General features: G+C 37.1%; 1 protein-coding gene across 3 annotated transcripts; it reads left to right on the top strand.

Annotated features, from left to right (window-relative positions):
• The first annotated feature begins 6081 nt into the window (after positions 1 to 6081).
• Positions 6082 to 8427, top strand: LOC133830012 (H/ACA ribonucleoprotein complex subunit 3-like protein). 3 transcript variants are annotated; one of them, XM_062259890.1, is made up of 5 exons: positions 6082 to 6339; positions 6616 to 6647; positions 7004 to 7080; positions 7479 to 7521; positions 8048 to 8427. In XM_062259890.1, the coding sequence occupies exons 3-5, from the start codon at positions 7027 to 7029 to the stop codon at positions 8143 to 8145; spliced, it is 195 nt and encodes a 64-aa protein (XP_062115874.1). In that variant the 5' UTR covers positions 6082 to 6339; positions 6616 to 6647; positions 7004 to 7026; the 3' UTR covers positions 8146 to 8427. The 3 variants fall into 3 exon arrangements, with proteins under 3 accessions (XP_062115874.1, XP_062115875.1, XP_062115873.1); XM_062259891.1 differs by having other exon boundaries at positions 6597 to 6647; XM_062259889.1 differs by lacking the exon at positions 6616 to 6647 and having other exon boundaries at positions 6087 to 6339.
• The last annotated feature ends 6471 nt before the right edge of the window (positions 8428 to 14898 follow it).

Raw genomic sequence — 14898 nt, 5'->3', positions numbered from 1 at the left:
TTAAGCTTGAATTGGATTTTATGTTTTGATGATTTTTTGGATGATTTGAGACTTGGGGTTTTAATGGTTTTGGATAATTGGGATGTTTGAGAACTTTTTTTTTTAGGATTTGGATATGCTGGATGGGTTAATGGAAGGTTTTTAAATGAAGAAAACCGGGAAAAATGGCTAGGTTGAGGTCGGGCCGCGACTCTATTCTTGGGCGCCACAGCCCAGGCTTGACGAAGGTGATGGAATTGGGTGATGGCTAGATAGGGCCGCGACGCAAGGTAGGTGCACCGCGACACGAATTGCAGGCAGAGAGATGGTCTGGCTTCTCTCTAGAGGTGGGCCGCGGCTCAGGGTTGGGGGGCGGCGACGCTTAAGGGCAGTTTTGCCCAGATTTGATTTTTAGTCGTGGGAACTTAACTCTAAGGGCTCGGGATCGATCCTACTACCCGGTTTGGTAGGATTCGACATCCTGAAGGCAAGGACTTGGTCAGGAAGTATTTATTTACTCATTTTTGATGGAGTTTTATATTATGGTTGTGACGAGGTTATCACTAGGGGCTTGTAAACAGGATCGTGCTTGATGGTCGTTTATTGGTAACCTATGCTTGGAGCAAAGGTAAGAAAATTACAACCAGTATATGATGCATGTGATGCATGCGATACATGTGATTAGGAGATGACATGAATAGTGAATATGGAATTGATCAGAGCTTGAGTCTTTGTAAATGTGCATTATCATAATTATGTTGATGATTACTAAGTAAGCATGCTGAATGCCCTACCTTTGGATATTTGACATATGATATATGCTTGGTTGCATTGCTTACTTGTGAGTGGCACTGACTTATTAGTCGGAATCGACATTGGTGTTAGTACTGGTCGTGAAGCCTTGACTTATTAGTCATAATCAGCAATATTACAGAGCGCTGGTCGTATGGAATTGACCTATGAGTGAAGAACGGCATAAGCGTATTTAACGCAGAGCCGAAATGATTAGATCTAATCAACATAAGCATTAAATGCTTGACCGACCCCAAGTTCAATGAAAACTAAAAGCACTTGTCTAGTCTAAAGGCTAGTTATGTAGAGCCAGGGCAAAAAGGCTCAGGTGACTGAACGTCACATGGCTTAGGGTGCGGAGCCCCAGAGTGTGTATAATGCCCTAAACTCCAGGGACCGTTACGGTGTGCTTTTTAAACAGTGCTAAACTTGCTAATCGAGTCATTTGGCCATAATCGTATAACTAAGTATGATTAGCGGTTTAGGATTAAAATTTTTGGTTAAGATATAACATTTCACTAAAACGTTTACTGTATACATTGGGATCCCAAAAATATAATTTAAAGGTTCATTACAAGAAAATATTTACAACTAGCCGATCTACGCGGCAAAATAGGGTTTAACCTTAGTTCCTCTTTCAACCCTCGGTCGTGGCAATCAAGCAGCCGCATATGTACACATCGTCACCTAAGCTCTCCAACTCAAGGATGGTCCAACTTTCTTTTTCCTTTACCTGCACCACATAGCACCCGTGAGCCGAAGCCCAGCAAGAAAACTCAATATGCTCATGAACAGTCATATCTGACATCAAATCATATTTGACATGCCTAGCAAACATAGCTCTATTCAAGCATGCAAATAACCTCAGATGATGCTGGGGAATCTAGGATAAGAAATCTTGCCCTCCTGATTGGATGACTATCAAGTCAATCCTAATCAGATGAGTGATTTAACACTGGTGGGCCCATTAACCATAACGAGTGATTGACAAGCAAGTCACCACGGGGCTCAGCACCCACAACCATGAAAATGATGATCATTATGATCATACCGAGCTTATAGCCCTGAACAGATGAGTGAATATCACTTTGAGGTTCTGTTAAACCATAATGAGTGACTGACAAGCAAGTCACTACGGGGCTCAACACCCATAGCCATGTGACAAAGTAGTCACCTAGGCTCAGCACCCATAGCCATGTGACTAAACAGTCACTTGGACCTTCTGGTCTTGGCTCCAATCAAATGAGTGACTGTTGGGTAAGTCACTCGGGCTCAACACCCATACCCATGTGACTAAACAATCACTGGGGCTCTCTGGCCCTGACTCTAAGTAACTAGCCTTTGGCTAGACAAGCGCTTATAATTTTCATCGAAGTTGAGGTCGGTCCGGCATTAATGCTCATTTGAGTCATTCAATGCAGATGTCGATTAGATCTAATCTTTTATCAGCTCTGCGTTCATGATGCTTAAGCCGTTCTTGAATTTTTAGTCAATACCAGGTGACCAGTGCTCAGTATTACTGCCGAACTTGACAAGTAGGTCACAGCTTCACAGCTAATACTGACACCATTGCCAATTCTGACTAGTTAGTCAGTGCCACACACAAGTAAGCAATGGTACCAGGCATATATCATATGTCAAATATCCAAATGTAGGGCTTTTAGCATGCTTTCTTAACAGTTGCTAACATAATTATGATCATGCACAAACACAGAGACTCAAGCTCTGATCAATCTCATATTCAATATTCATGGCATGCCCTAATCACATGTTTCTCGTGCATCACATGCATCACATTTAAACACTCGACATGCCTCAATAATAACCATGCATGTCACATAAGGGGTGCAGTTTTCTTACCTTTGGTCCAAGCACAGGTTACCAATAAACGAGCCACAAGCACGATCCTGATTCCAAGCCTCTAGTGATAACCTAGTCACAACCAAAAACGATGATCCAATGAGTTCAAGTTCTAAAACCAATCCCAGAACCAAGACCTAGCCTCCGGGACATCGAATCCCACTAAACCGGGTAGTAGGAACGATCCCGAGGCCTAAGGTTTGAGTTCCCATAATCAAAACATCGATTTGGCCACAAATGGCCTCAAGCGCCGCGACCCTAACTCACTGAGTCGCGACCCCCCGCCAAAACAGAGGTGCCAGCATCAGGCACCTGCACCAAGCGTTGCGACCCTCCTTCCCAAGCATTGCGACCCCCAGGCCCCTTCAGCTCCACCACCTTCTTCATCGAGCCTGGGCCGCGGCGCCCAAGAACAGGGATGCGACCCAATCACGAACCAGCCATTTTTCTTCGATTTTCCTCTTATAAACCTTCCAATAACCTATCCAAACATCTCCAAACCCCAAAATCAAAGTTCCCAAACATCCCCATCATCCAAAACCATTAAAATCCAAGCTTCAATTCACTTAAAAACTCATCAAAACACAAATCCAATTCAAGCTTAAAAACTTAGAACTTAAAACTTGGATTACCTCTGATTGAGTTGTTTCCCAACTAAATCCTCTGGCTAATAAGCTTCTAATCTTCCACAGGATCGCTATGCCTCGATCCTCACTTGAATCCGAGTCCTAGAACTCAAGTTTCCTTTGAAAATGCGATCGGGTGTCGAAAATGGAACTTTGAGGGAGAGAGAACTTACTGAACGTTCTTTTTATTTCTTAAAAGGTTACTTCAAGCTTAATTAGCCTCAAACAAATCCTAACGCTCGGGGTCCCGAAAACGTCCCCGGGGGCAAAATAGTCAAAACCTCCAGAATTTCCCCCTGATCTTACCAACTCCAAATTTATCACCAAATATTGATTCCCATTACCCAATAACCCGGTAATGCACTAAATACCCCTTGACTCACTCCGAGTCAAGAATAAATCCCATTGTGACTACTCCACTAGCTTACCTCCTAGGATCGTCTCGTGCAGAGTAACCCTAGCATAACCAAATAACAATAAAGCACCACACACATATCACATATATGTCAACTATGCCCGAAATGACCAAAATATGAAAATCACCCAATTAATCAGACATAGGTTCACATGCATGTTTAATACACCTAAACATGCATATTATCATTTAATAACATAATAAATCAATTATGGCCCTCCCAACCTCCTAATCAAGGTCATAAACCTTATTAGGGATTTTGGGGCATTACAGTGTGACTCTTTAGTCACCTAGCTGATTAGGGAGCAGATCCCCAGAGATTGACTTGACAGTCATCTACTCAAGGCGCAGAGCCCGCAATAATTTATTTGGATTTGTTTGCATGCGTGAATAAGGCTATTATTGCTAGGCATGCCTATTATGATTTAGTAACATGTTATTACCTGTTTATGAGCATGTTTAAGTTTTCTTGCTGAGTCTCGGCTCACGGGTGCTATGTGGTGCAGGTAAAGGCAAAAGAAAGCTGGAACATCCTTGAGTTGTAGAGCTTAGGTGAAGATGTGTACATATGCGGCTGCTCGACCAACACGGTCGAGGGTTTAAAGAGGAACTAGGGTTAAACCCTATTTTGCCGCTTAGGTCGACTGGTTGTAAATCTTTTATTGTAATTAACCTTTAAAATATATTTTGGGATCCCAATATATATAGTAAACGTTTTAGTGAAACGTTGTATCTTTAACCCTAAACCGTTAATCACATTTAGTTACACGATTATGGCCAAATAACTTGGTTAGCGACTTTAGCACTGTTTAAAATGCACAACGTAACGGTCCCTGGGTAGTAGGGCGTTACAGTGAGTGTCCTGTGTATTCTCTGCATTAGGTTGATTTCCAACCTCCATCTGTGGTTTGTTAATGGGATCGACAAGATCCTGAGTGGTGGAATCCTTGGGATCCGTCTTCTTCGTCTAACTAGGTTTTGGAGGCACCGTAAAATGAATGAAAGTGTGTTTCTTGATTTCGTACTCTCAATGAAAGCACCAAAATGTTGACCTGTGAAATTGTTCAACGGTCGTATGTACGATATACGACACCTTTTGAACGATATAAATGTAAATATACGATAAAGTACAAATATCTAAACAAAACACATAGAAATTTATAGTGGTTCAGCCCTATTCTGATGAACAATAATAACTTAATCCACTTAGTATTTAGTATTGAATCACTCAATTGACAATTACAAAGATGAATTGAAGAGTTCACTCGTCACAGAGTTGCCCAGAAGTTAATCAAATGATCGATCCAAAAGTCTCTCCAAAAATCCCCCTCAAATGAAGCCCTGTGTCCTTTATTTATAGTACCCAGAGGCTGTTACATGATCAACAAGACGGGGAATCATGGTTTGGTACACGATCATTGGGAGTGGAGATATGTGTCCACCTTCCCATGATTATGAGATCGTGGGTCTTCTCGTCGTTTCTCTGGATCGTGGTTGACCATGCACAATTGAAACCTTCGGGAAAACATTAAGTCTTGGTTGATCTATGAGACTTAGGTGTTAGGCCCGATGACCCTTTAGAGCTTGGGTGTTAGGCCTGTTGATCTTATAGGTGCTAGGCCTGTTGATTTTAGCTTGAACGAGCGTGAACTTTATCCACCGAAGTGTATTTGAGAGTTTAGGCTGACCACCCTATGAAGAATAGGGTGGGTCGACCACCCCATGTGGTTCTTAGGTCATGCTAGGCTGACCACCCCTAGGGGTTAGGGTTAGGCCGACCACCCCTAGGGGGCTAGGGCCAGACCGACCACCCTAAGGGGTTTAGGCCTGGTTGACTTCCCTATAGATCCTGAACCTATCCATCTTTGGTCATCGGTCTTTTTCAATACTTTATTGTTTTTTCCATGACTTGTGATGCCACATGCCGCTTTCTCCTTCGTCACGTCTTTTCTTGAATTTTAAGGGATAACAGTTTTAATTTTGAAGTTTAATGTTGGTTATGTTTTGAATTATTCACTTGAGATTTGTTTTTTTTCTTCCCAAGATTGGGTGTTGTGTTTGTAAGTGTAATGATTATATTCACTAATAATTTTTTTTTTGTTTGTATTTTATTTTGGTTTTGATTAGTTGTGTTGTATTCTTATGTATAAATATAGAGAGTGTTGCTATTTGACACTTTAATGTGCCAATACCACATGAGGTGACACCCCATAAATAGTTAGTGATAATGTATAATACTTATTAAATTCAAATATTTGAGATTCGATATTAAATTACATCAATAGTATGCCACCTCCTTTTGTTGTTTTTGTTGTTGTACACCTGAGCAATTATCATAAATATATATTATGTAATTTTTTACATGCTGTCAAAGACATCAATCACTACAAAAAAAATTAGATGCTATATCTAAAAGGAATTCTTCCCTCTCTCTCTCTCTCTCTCTCCTCCCATTTTCTCTCACCCCAAACAAATCATCTTGGCTCACCACCCCCACCCCTTTCCCTCGTACCCTTTCCATCCTCTGTAAAACATTTCCTTCCTTCACTCATTCTTTTCGACTGCCGCCTCCCTCTCTCTTTGGTTCGCTCTCATCTCAGCCCCGGCCTCTCGTTTCTTTCGCAGGTCGTCGTCGCCGCTGCATCCCTTCTTCTCTCTCGGCCACAGGTAAGTTTTGCTTCCCTTGTTTGTTAGATATTTCTCTATTTCAGCTTTAATAGTGTGATATTGTTCCTAGGTTTTTATGTCCTCAGTTCTCTAGTTTTTTGGTTTTCACTATCGATCTTGTTTTTTTTTTTTTTTTTATTTCATATCCTTAGTAACGAATTGATTGTATTTTGTTTATATATGTTGTTTGTGATTTTGAGCCTTGTTTCTTTGTTTTGCATAGTTGTTGTCTTGTTGATAAGTTTAAATATTAACAGCAATCTCTCTCTTCTTCAGTCCTCGCCGTTCACCCTCTCAAACGCCAAAAGGTTGAATTTTGAAGTTTTTTTCTTATGGGTTTAGGGTTTTACGTTTAGGGTTCTGTTCTTCAAGTTTCTATAGGTTTGATTATGTATTACGCTATACACTTTTAGGAGAAAGGGTTTTTTGGATTTTGAATGTCCTTTCTTTCGGTACGATAGGAAACTACTTTTTGAGCGATTTCATTTCCTCTTTTAATTAGTTAGTAGAACTGGAAAGATGGATCTGTTTTTACGTGTCAAGTTTATTTATTTGTTATTAAATCTTTTGTAGAGATTGATGTCTTTGAACTGTTTTTTTTTTTATATTGTTATGAATATGATTTATTGATGGGGTTATGTTTTTGTTGTTCTTATTCTAACAGGTTGAATCGTACAATCAGCGAAAATGTATCTTCAGTTTTACATAAACGAGAAAGGTGACAAAGTCTATACTACTAAGGTAAAGAAGCTTATGTTTTTTTGTCAATTTTTTTTTAAGTTTAACCTTTTTGTAGATACCCACCTTTAAATATTGGAACTTGGAATCATTATTATTAATTTCAGGTCGATTTTGAACTTTTGTTTAAAGTAACCCACGTTATCTCAATTTATTTCTGAAACGAAACAATGAAATTGGGAGACCTTGATTTATTATGAGTTATCTTTTCGTGTCCTAAGTTGATCTGATTTGATACTACTGGAAGCTCAATGTAAATGTAATACTTAGTTTCTTCTTTCTTTCTTCCGTCTATTCTCTGTTTAAACTATTATTCTATGATCCATCAATATTGGTTTGTTTTCTTGATTAAGTCTCTTTAATCTACTTGACATTGATCATAACCTGCTTTTTGCGTGCAGAAAGAATCACCAGTGGGGTTGGCTACACAGTCTGCTCATCCTGGTAAAATCTCAAACTTGCTTTTTGTATGGTGGTATTGGCATTTTGTTTCTATAATGGTTCTGGAAATTAGTTGTGTTAATAAAGTTACTATGCCTAAATTATATTGCCATCTTCATAATCACATTGGACAACTGTAATCTTGATTTTTCTGAGTAATGATTAGCTATACAAACTTCTCATTTCAAAACCTGTACTTTGGTTGGTTTTTCTGCTGTAATGACTTGAACTTTCATTTTGTTGATTGAATCCGATCCATTCGTTCATAAAGCTATTTACTTTCGCAGACAACATTTTTTTTGGATATTTTAAATAGGAGTAATAGTCAATTTATCTTTATAAAAAATCCTTATTGTCAACCTCTTTTTGTTATTTTAGTGGCATTATAATTTCAAGACTGGGCACTGAATTTTTTTTGCCTTAGACATTGTGCATACCATATCAAAACCTTTTTTTTTTTTTTCACTCAACACTTGTGTTGAGATTTGGGTCTTCATTGATTTTGATTTCTTTTCGATTTTATTTGCAGCCCGCTTTTCACCTGATGACAAGCACTCAAGGCAGAGATTTCTTTTGAAGAAGCGGTTTGGATTGTTGCCAACCCAGCAGCCTCCTCAGAAGTATTGAAATGCCTCTGGTATAAGTGTTGTAATCTGTTCCTTTTAAAGTAGTAGTGCCTTAAGTTTGGTAGGAAGGTTCCTTTTAAATGTTTGATAGGAAGGAGAGCAGAGAGTTTAAAAAGAATGGGGAGGAGGATGGATGGAGATGATAGTTACTCTCATTTATGTTGTTTGTTGTTTGGTACTAGGTGTGGAGTTGGAAAGATGCGTAAATTAATTGTTAAATTTACTATTTAATTTTTTTAATATAAATATTTATTATTTTTATAAAGGACATTTATGTTGTTTACATAGTATTTTTATCTTTTTCTTGAGATCCTTCCAAAAAAATAGAAGAATTGAATTTTTAAGCTTTGGAGGGAGATGGCCTCTCACCTCTCCCTCACTTTTACCATACCAAACCAAAGGATTTAACTTCTCACTTCTACCATTCTCCCTCCACCCCTCTTGATTTACCCATTTCTCCCCCCTACCAAACATAGGGCTAGTTTTGGTTGGTCTTAGTTTATTTTGCACTATTTTTCATGGAATCTACTAAATGTCTTGTATTGGGATGGTTGAGACACGTAGAAACAACCCATAATAATGTGTTTGCAAAATCTGAAGCTTTAAATCACGAATATGTTAGATGTTGATTGTCTACAAGAACTCTCTCTCTTTTTAATTTTTTTTTTTATGTATGGTTGTTCTATTATTCTTTTTAGAAAGTAATTAATAATCTAAATTTTAAAATAGCAACAAAAAAATAAAGAAGAAGCTTTACCCTTAGATTTTATGGGATGTTTATGTTTAACTCCCAAAACACTGTTGTGGATGAACTTTTAACCTTGTCATTTTTACAGAAAACATAATCTGATATTTTTTTGGATCAATTGGCGAGTCAAAGAGTTTGTCATTTTAGTGATCGAGCGTACTTTCTAGAAACCATCGGCCACTCCCATCATTTCTTTTTCAGAAGACACAAAATCAGTCTCCTGCAAAAGGTTTGCATAAATTTGTGATTAAAGAAAATTTGAGGCTGATAATAGAAAATAGTATCGCATGATACATAGGCTTTTTTATATATAATTATTATATTTATAATTTTTTATTTCAAAATTTAGTGTGCAAATATTAATAAATAAATTGACCCTTTTTCTATTTTTTTCAAGAATTTTTTTGCTGGGCCTTTGTTTTTCTTCTTTTTACTTTTCTTTTTGTAATATTTTCATCTTTTTATTTTCTACTTAGCTGTGGAAGCTATCGATATTTGATTTTTTTGGTACACTAATCTTTTTCTCCTCATTGTGGGTGGTGCCTCGACATGATAAATAAAAATTAAAGAACAATTTTTTTTCTTTCAAGAAAATTATAGTCTTAACAGATTTCTATGGCCAAACACAAACATAAAGACTAGTCTACCACACTTTAGAACTGCATTGGCCTCACCTCCTTCTATTTTCCATATTTTAAAATTTTGTCTTTGACACAGAAAATTATTTAAAATTTTCTAAAAAATTTTAAAAGATGACATAAATAGCTACATATACCATGTGCACCACAGAATTATCCTTAACCGTTTTTTATTCTTATAAAATTTCTTTTTGGAATAATAAATAGGGTAGAAACCTACTCCTTGTTTTACCCATGAAGTAGACATAAATATGAATTTTAAAAAAATGGAGGCTGAAATCTACCCAAATACATTATCCCACAGAACTAATAAACTAACATCAGAAATAATAGACCTAAAAGCATGAAATGCAGACTTCTTAGCTATCCACCTTATGTCATAATTGTTTTAAGAGAGATCCATGACTTTACCCACAGCCACCGTTTTCCCTGCAAGCATACCAAATATATTTTAGAGAATATGGGAAAATAAAGCCAAATTACCAAAAATAATAGTAAATAACATTATTAAACTGATATAGTGTGAGTCTTAGATTTCTCTCTATCCATGGCGAGGAGGCGTAAATCTGTGCAGAAGCTAGCTAAACAAGATGTTGTGCCGGAGCTCCCTTCATCCAATGGAGATGCCAGTGTTCAGGTTCCGACTACTGAGGAAGTGGGTGCTGTTGTTGAAGAGCATGGGTTCGATCCTAGGGATTCTGGATTCAATTCGAAGGGGACAATCGCTCATGCCAATGACCTAGGTCTAGTGTCGTGGGCTGCAGAGGTTGAAGCTAGGTCGTTTCAAGATTCGGCCAAAGAAACTTGGGCTCGTTTTAGGGAATCTCTTCCGTCTCATTGCCGTACTCGGCCTTGCACTCCACGTGCTTAATGCCGTTCCCGGCCTCTTGTCGTACCCGGCTTCCACCTTCGCCGTTCTCGACCTTCGTTGTTTCACAAATATGCAATACATAGCATATAATCAACAAATACTTAAACAAATACAAAACATAAACAATAGGGCTACGCCCTGCAATTCAATCACATAGGGTCGTGCCTTGCAATACAAACTATAGGGCCACGCCCTGCTCTACGAGTACAACAATTTTCTTACCTGTGTCCTGAGCTTCCTGAGCACCGCAATCCCGAGCACAGTCCTCTAATCTGAGCCTCGTTGAAAACCTAGTCACAACGCATTAACAATAGCTATCCATCAAACTCCAATCCATTAAATTACTTTGGGATATAATTTTAGTCTCCGAGACCTTAGATTCTACCAATTCAGGTGGTAAAATCCTTCTCGAGCCTTAACTTTTGGGTTCCCGAGCCAAGAATCTATGAAAGTCCAATACATTGAATTAGGGCCGCGACCCAGCCCCTTAAGGGCCACGACATGCCCCAAAACAGAGGCAAAATGCCTCCCTGCTAGGAGACACGGGCCACGGAATGCCCTTCCTAGGGCCGCATCGTGCCTTAAGAACAAAGGCCTCCCCAGGCCTCCACGCACACACGAACCGCGGCATACCCAGCCTTGGGCCGTGACTCGCACCCCCAAACCTAGAAAACCTCCATTTTTCCTGCATTTTCCTCGAGTCTAAACCTCAACTTTCATAATTCAAACATCACTTAAACTCATAATTGAACCTGAATTCCTTATACACATACCCTAACCAACACAACAAGCCCATAAACAACCCCATACACCCAGAAAACAACCATGATCAACCTCTAAAACCCATCCTTATGCAAGCTTATATTTCAAGAAGAATTCAACAACCAAATCAGTAAAATAAGTTAGATTAACCCTTACCTCTGTGGTATCTCCTCCCCTGAATTGATTCCCTAAAACACAGCAAGCTAGGTCCCTCAATTCTTCAGCTTAAGGCTCCCAAATTCCTTCAAAATTCTCAAGCATTAAAGAGTAGAGTGGGAGCCAACTTTGAGAGAGAAAGAGATATATTCCAGCCTTCTATTTCTTTCTTTTTATTTTCTAAGTCCCTCCAGAATCATGTATACCCCTTGCCAAAGGTCTAAAGTACCCCTAAGCCTAACCTCAGCCCTTTAATGCCACCAAGGGAAATTCTGTCTTTTGCCAAATCCCATTGAATCCTCGAGTATTCCTATAAATCCCCATTTAATCTCGATATGTCTAAATCATTACTAAATTACTACTCATTACTCAATAATTCCTGAACACTTATAATATTCCCAAAATACCCCTAGGCTCCTCCCGAGCCAAGTATTTGACCCCGCTGTGACTTTCTAGCTAAACTGCTCCCTAAGACTGTCTCGGATCGTGCATCATAAATATATCACCACTCACATGTGGTGTCAATCACAATATACACAAATATTGCATTTATGGCCCTCAGCGGGCTAAAATTACAAATATGCCCTTAACAACCAAATGGGGCCCACATGCATATTTAATTCACCTAAACATGCATTTCTAATCACATACTCATCAAATTCAAATATTAACATAGCAAATCAATTATTTCCCTCCAGGGATACTAATCAAAGCCCTAAGCCTTATTAGCAAATTCAGGACGCTACAGATCTCTTCTTGATATGTTACCTGTCCTTTGGCAGCGATCATAACTCTCGACAAAGGCACTAACATCTTTAAATAACGTGGGCCAATAAAACCCACATTGTAGAACTTTTGTTGCTATCCTTGTTCCTCCAAAGTGACCGCCACAATGTAGAGTATGGCAATGAGTAAGAATGGAAATCATCTCCTCTTCCGGGACATATCTTATAATTATTTGATCAGCACAATGACGAAAGAGAATGAGCTCATCCCAATAATAATGCATGAATTCCAAATAAAACTTTTTAAGTTGCTGCCTTGACATGTCTGGAGGCACAACTTTAGCTACCATATAATTGACATAATCAGCGAACCACGATAGTTTTTCTTCACTTTCAATAGAAAATAATTGTTCATCCAGGAAGTTGTCATCAATTTGTACCTCTTTCTCATTAGGCTCTTCTCCTTTTTCCAATCTAGATAAATGATCTGCAACTAGATTTTTTGTCCCCTTTTTGTCACAAATTTCCATATCAAACTCTTGCAATAATAGGACCCATCGAATCAAGCGGGGTTTGGCATCCTTCTTGGTCATAAGGTACTTAATAGAAAAATGGTTTGTGTAGACAATCACCTTATTACCAATTGAATATGGCCTGAACTTATCGAACGCAAAGAAAATTGCAAGTAATTCCTTCTCAGCAGTTGCATAATTTAATTGAGCATCATTCAAGATCCTACTAGCATAATAAATTTTTTGGAATACCTTGTCAACTTGCTGTCCTAGAACCGTTCCTATTGCATAATCGCTCGCATCGCACATCAATTCAAAGGGAAGTTCCCAATTCGATGGCACCACGATCGGTGCAGTGGTCAATTTCTCTTTCAAAGTATTGAAGGCACATTGACAATCATCATCAAAATTATACTGTACTCCATTCATTAACAAAGCAGACATGGGTTTAGAAATCTTGGAGAAATCTTTAATAAATCTCCTATAAAATCCAGCATGTCCAAGAAAACTCTGAACACCCTTTACTGAAATTGGAGGAGGCAAGTTATCAATAGTTGATATCTTTGCACGATCTACCTCTATGCCTTTGCTTGAAATCTTACGGCCCAAAACAATTCCTTCACTCACCATGAAGTGACATTTTCCCAATTCATGACCAAATTAGATTCTTCACATCTCTTTAACACATTCTCCAAATTTTGTAAACACATGTTAAATGAGGAGCCAAAGATCGAGAAATCATCCATAAATATTTCAATGCTCTTTTCCACCATATCAGAAAATAATGACATCATGCATCGTTGAAAAGTAGTAGGAGCATTGCATAATCCAAATAACATTCTACGAAAAGCAAATGTACCATAAGGACAAGTGAAAGTCATTTTTTCTTAGTCTTCGGGAGCAATATGTATTTGTGTTGGGAATTGTGCCCTGAAAGCATATGAGTAGATATTGTTTTAAGAAATAAATAAACAAATTGAATTTGTTATGCATATACTTTACACACTATATTATTCTGTGATAATATTATGTAAATATTAGAAAAGTTCCTAAGTTCATATATGTGATCTAAAACACGTATTGGTATGGGAGGATTGTGTTTGAGATAAATGAACTTGAATAGTTCGCAGTAAAATAAAGTTAAGGAATCTTTAGATTAATTACTGCAAGTACGACCCACTAGTATTATGAAAACATGTGATCTAGATTCGGATCACTAGTGTAGTAGGGCACTTTAGTGGAGGTACTTTATATATTAGAGAATATATAGAACTGGACCAGATATGTTTTATTAATACTTAGTTAAATATCGTTTTGAAGTATTAATTAAATATATCAACTGATGATCATATACAAATAGATCTTAATACTGAAGTTACTATGAACTCCTGTTTATGTTATATGAGTTCTTTGATTCACTTGTTAGGGTCTGTCAGAATGATCAGGCTAGAAACTTTTGTTTTGGGAACTCATTAATGTAAATGGCTGGGGACATAGTATACAGATATGGAATCTATACCTTATCGTAAGAGATTGAATAATGGTTCTCTTAAGGGTTGACTTTTGGGACTGAAAGGTTATTGATCTCAAATTCATAATTTAGTTATGAATTAACCTTCACTAGTAAAGTCAATGGTACTTAAGGAAACAAGATATAATTAAAAGGGTAAAACAATAATTTTATTCCCGATTAATTATGAACCATTATTAGAGGGTTAATTTGTATGTAATAATTATATCAATGGACGCTTTATTTTATAAAGTACTTAGTAAATGAAATGTCTATAATTACAAGAGTGTAACCTCATATTTATAGTAGAGTAATCATGAGATTAATAAATTAAGATTGTTTAATTAATAATCTCAAATTTATTGGAGCTTGAAATTATAGGTCCATAAGTCCTCACAATGGCTCTATCAACACTATTCAAGGCAATAGTTGATGTAAATAGAAAAATGATTGAAAGACATATTTAAGAAGAAATTTGTTCTTCGGGCCAAATATGCAATTATGTGATAATAGTGATTAATTAATTAATTACAAATTAGTTGTAATTAACAAAATTAATTAATATTTAATTATTATGTAATTTTGGAAATTATATTAAATAATTAAATTTATTTTTGAAATTATATTAAATAATTAATTAATTATAATTTTTCGAAATTATAATAAATTAAATATTTAATTTTGAAATTTAAATCAATTTTAATTAATTGGTAGAATTAATTAAATATATTAATTTGAGTGGGAGATAATAATCTGATAAGTTCAAATTGGATTTGAATTTAAAAGATTGATATTAATTCAATTAATTAATTATATTTGATAATTAGTTAAA

The sequence above is a fragment of the Humulus lupulus genome, chromosome 4 (assembly GCF_963169125.1).
Source record: "Humulus lupulus chromosome 4, drHumLupu1.1, whole genome shotgun sequence".
NCBI classification, from domain to species: Eukaryota; Viridiplantae; Streptophyta; class Magnoliopsida; order Rosales; family Cannabaceae; genus Humulus; species Humulus lupulus.
This window is presented reverse-complemented; position numbering and strand designations above follow the sequence as displayed.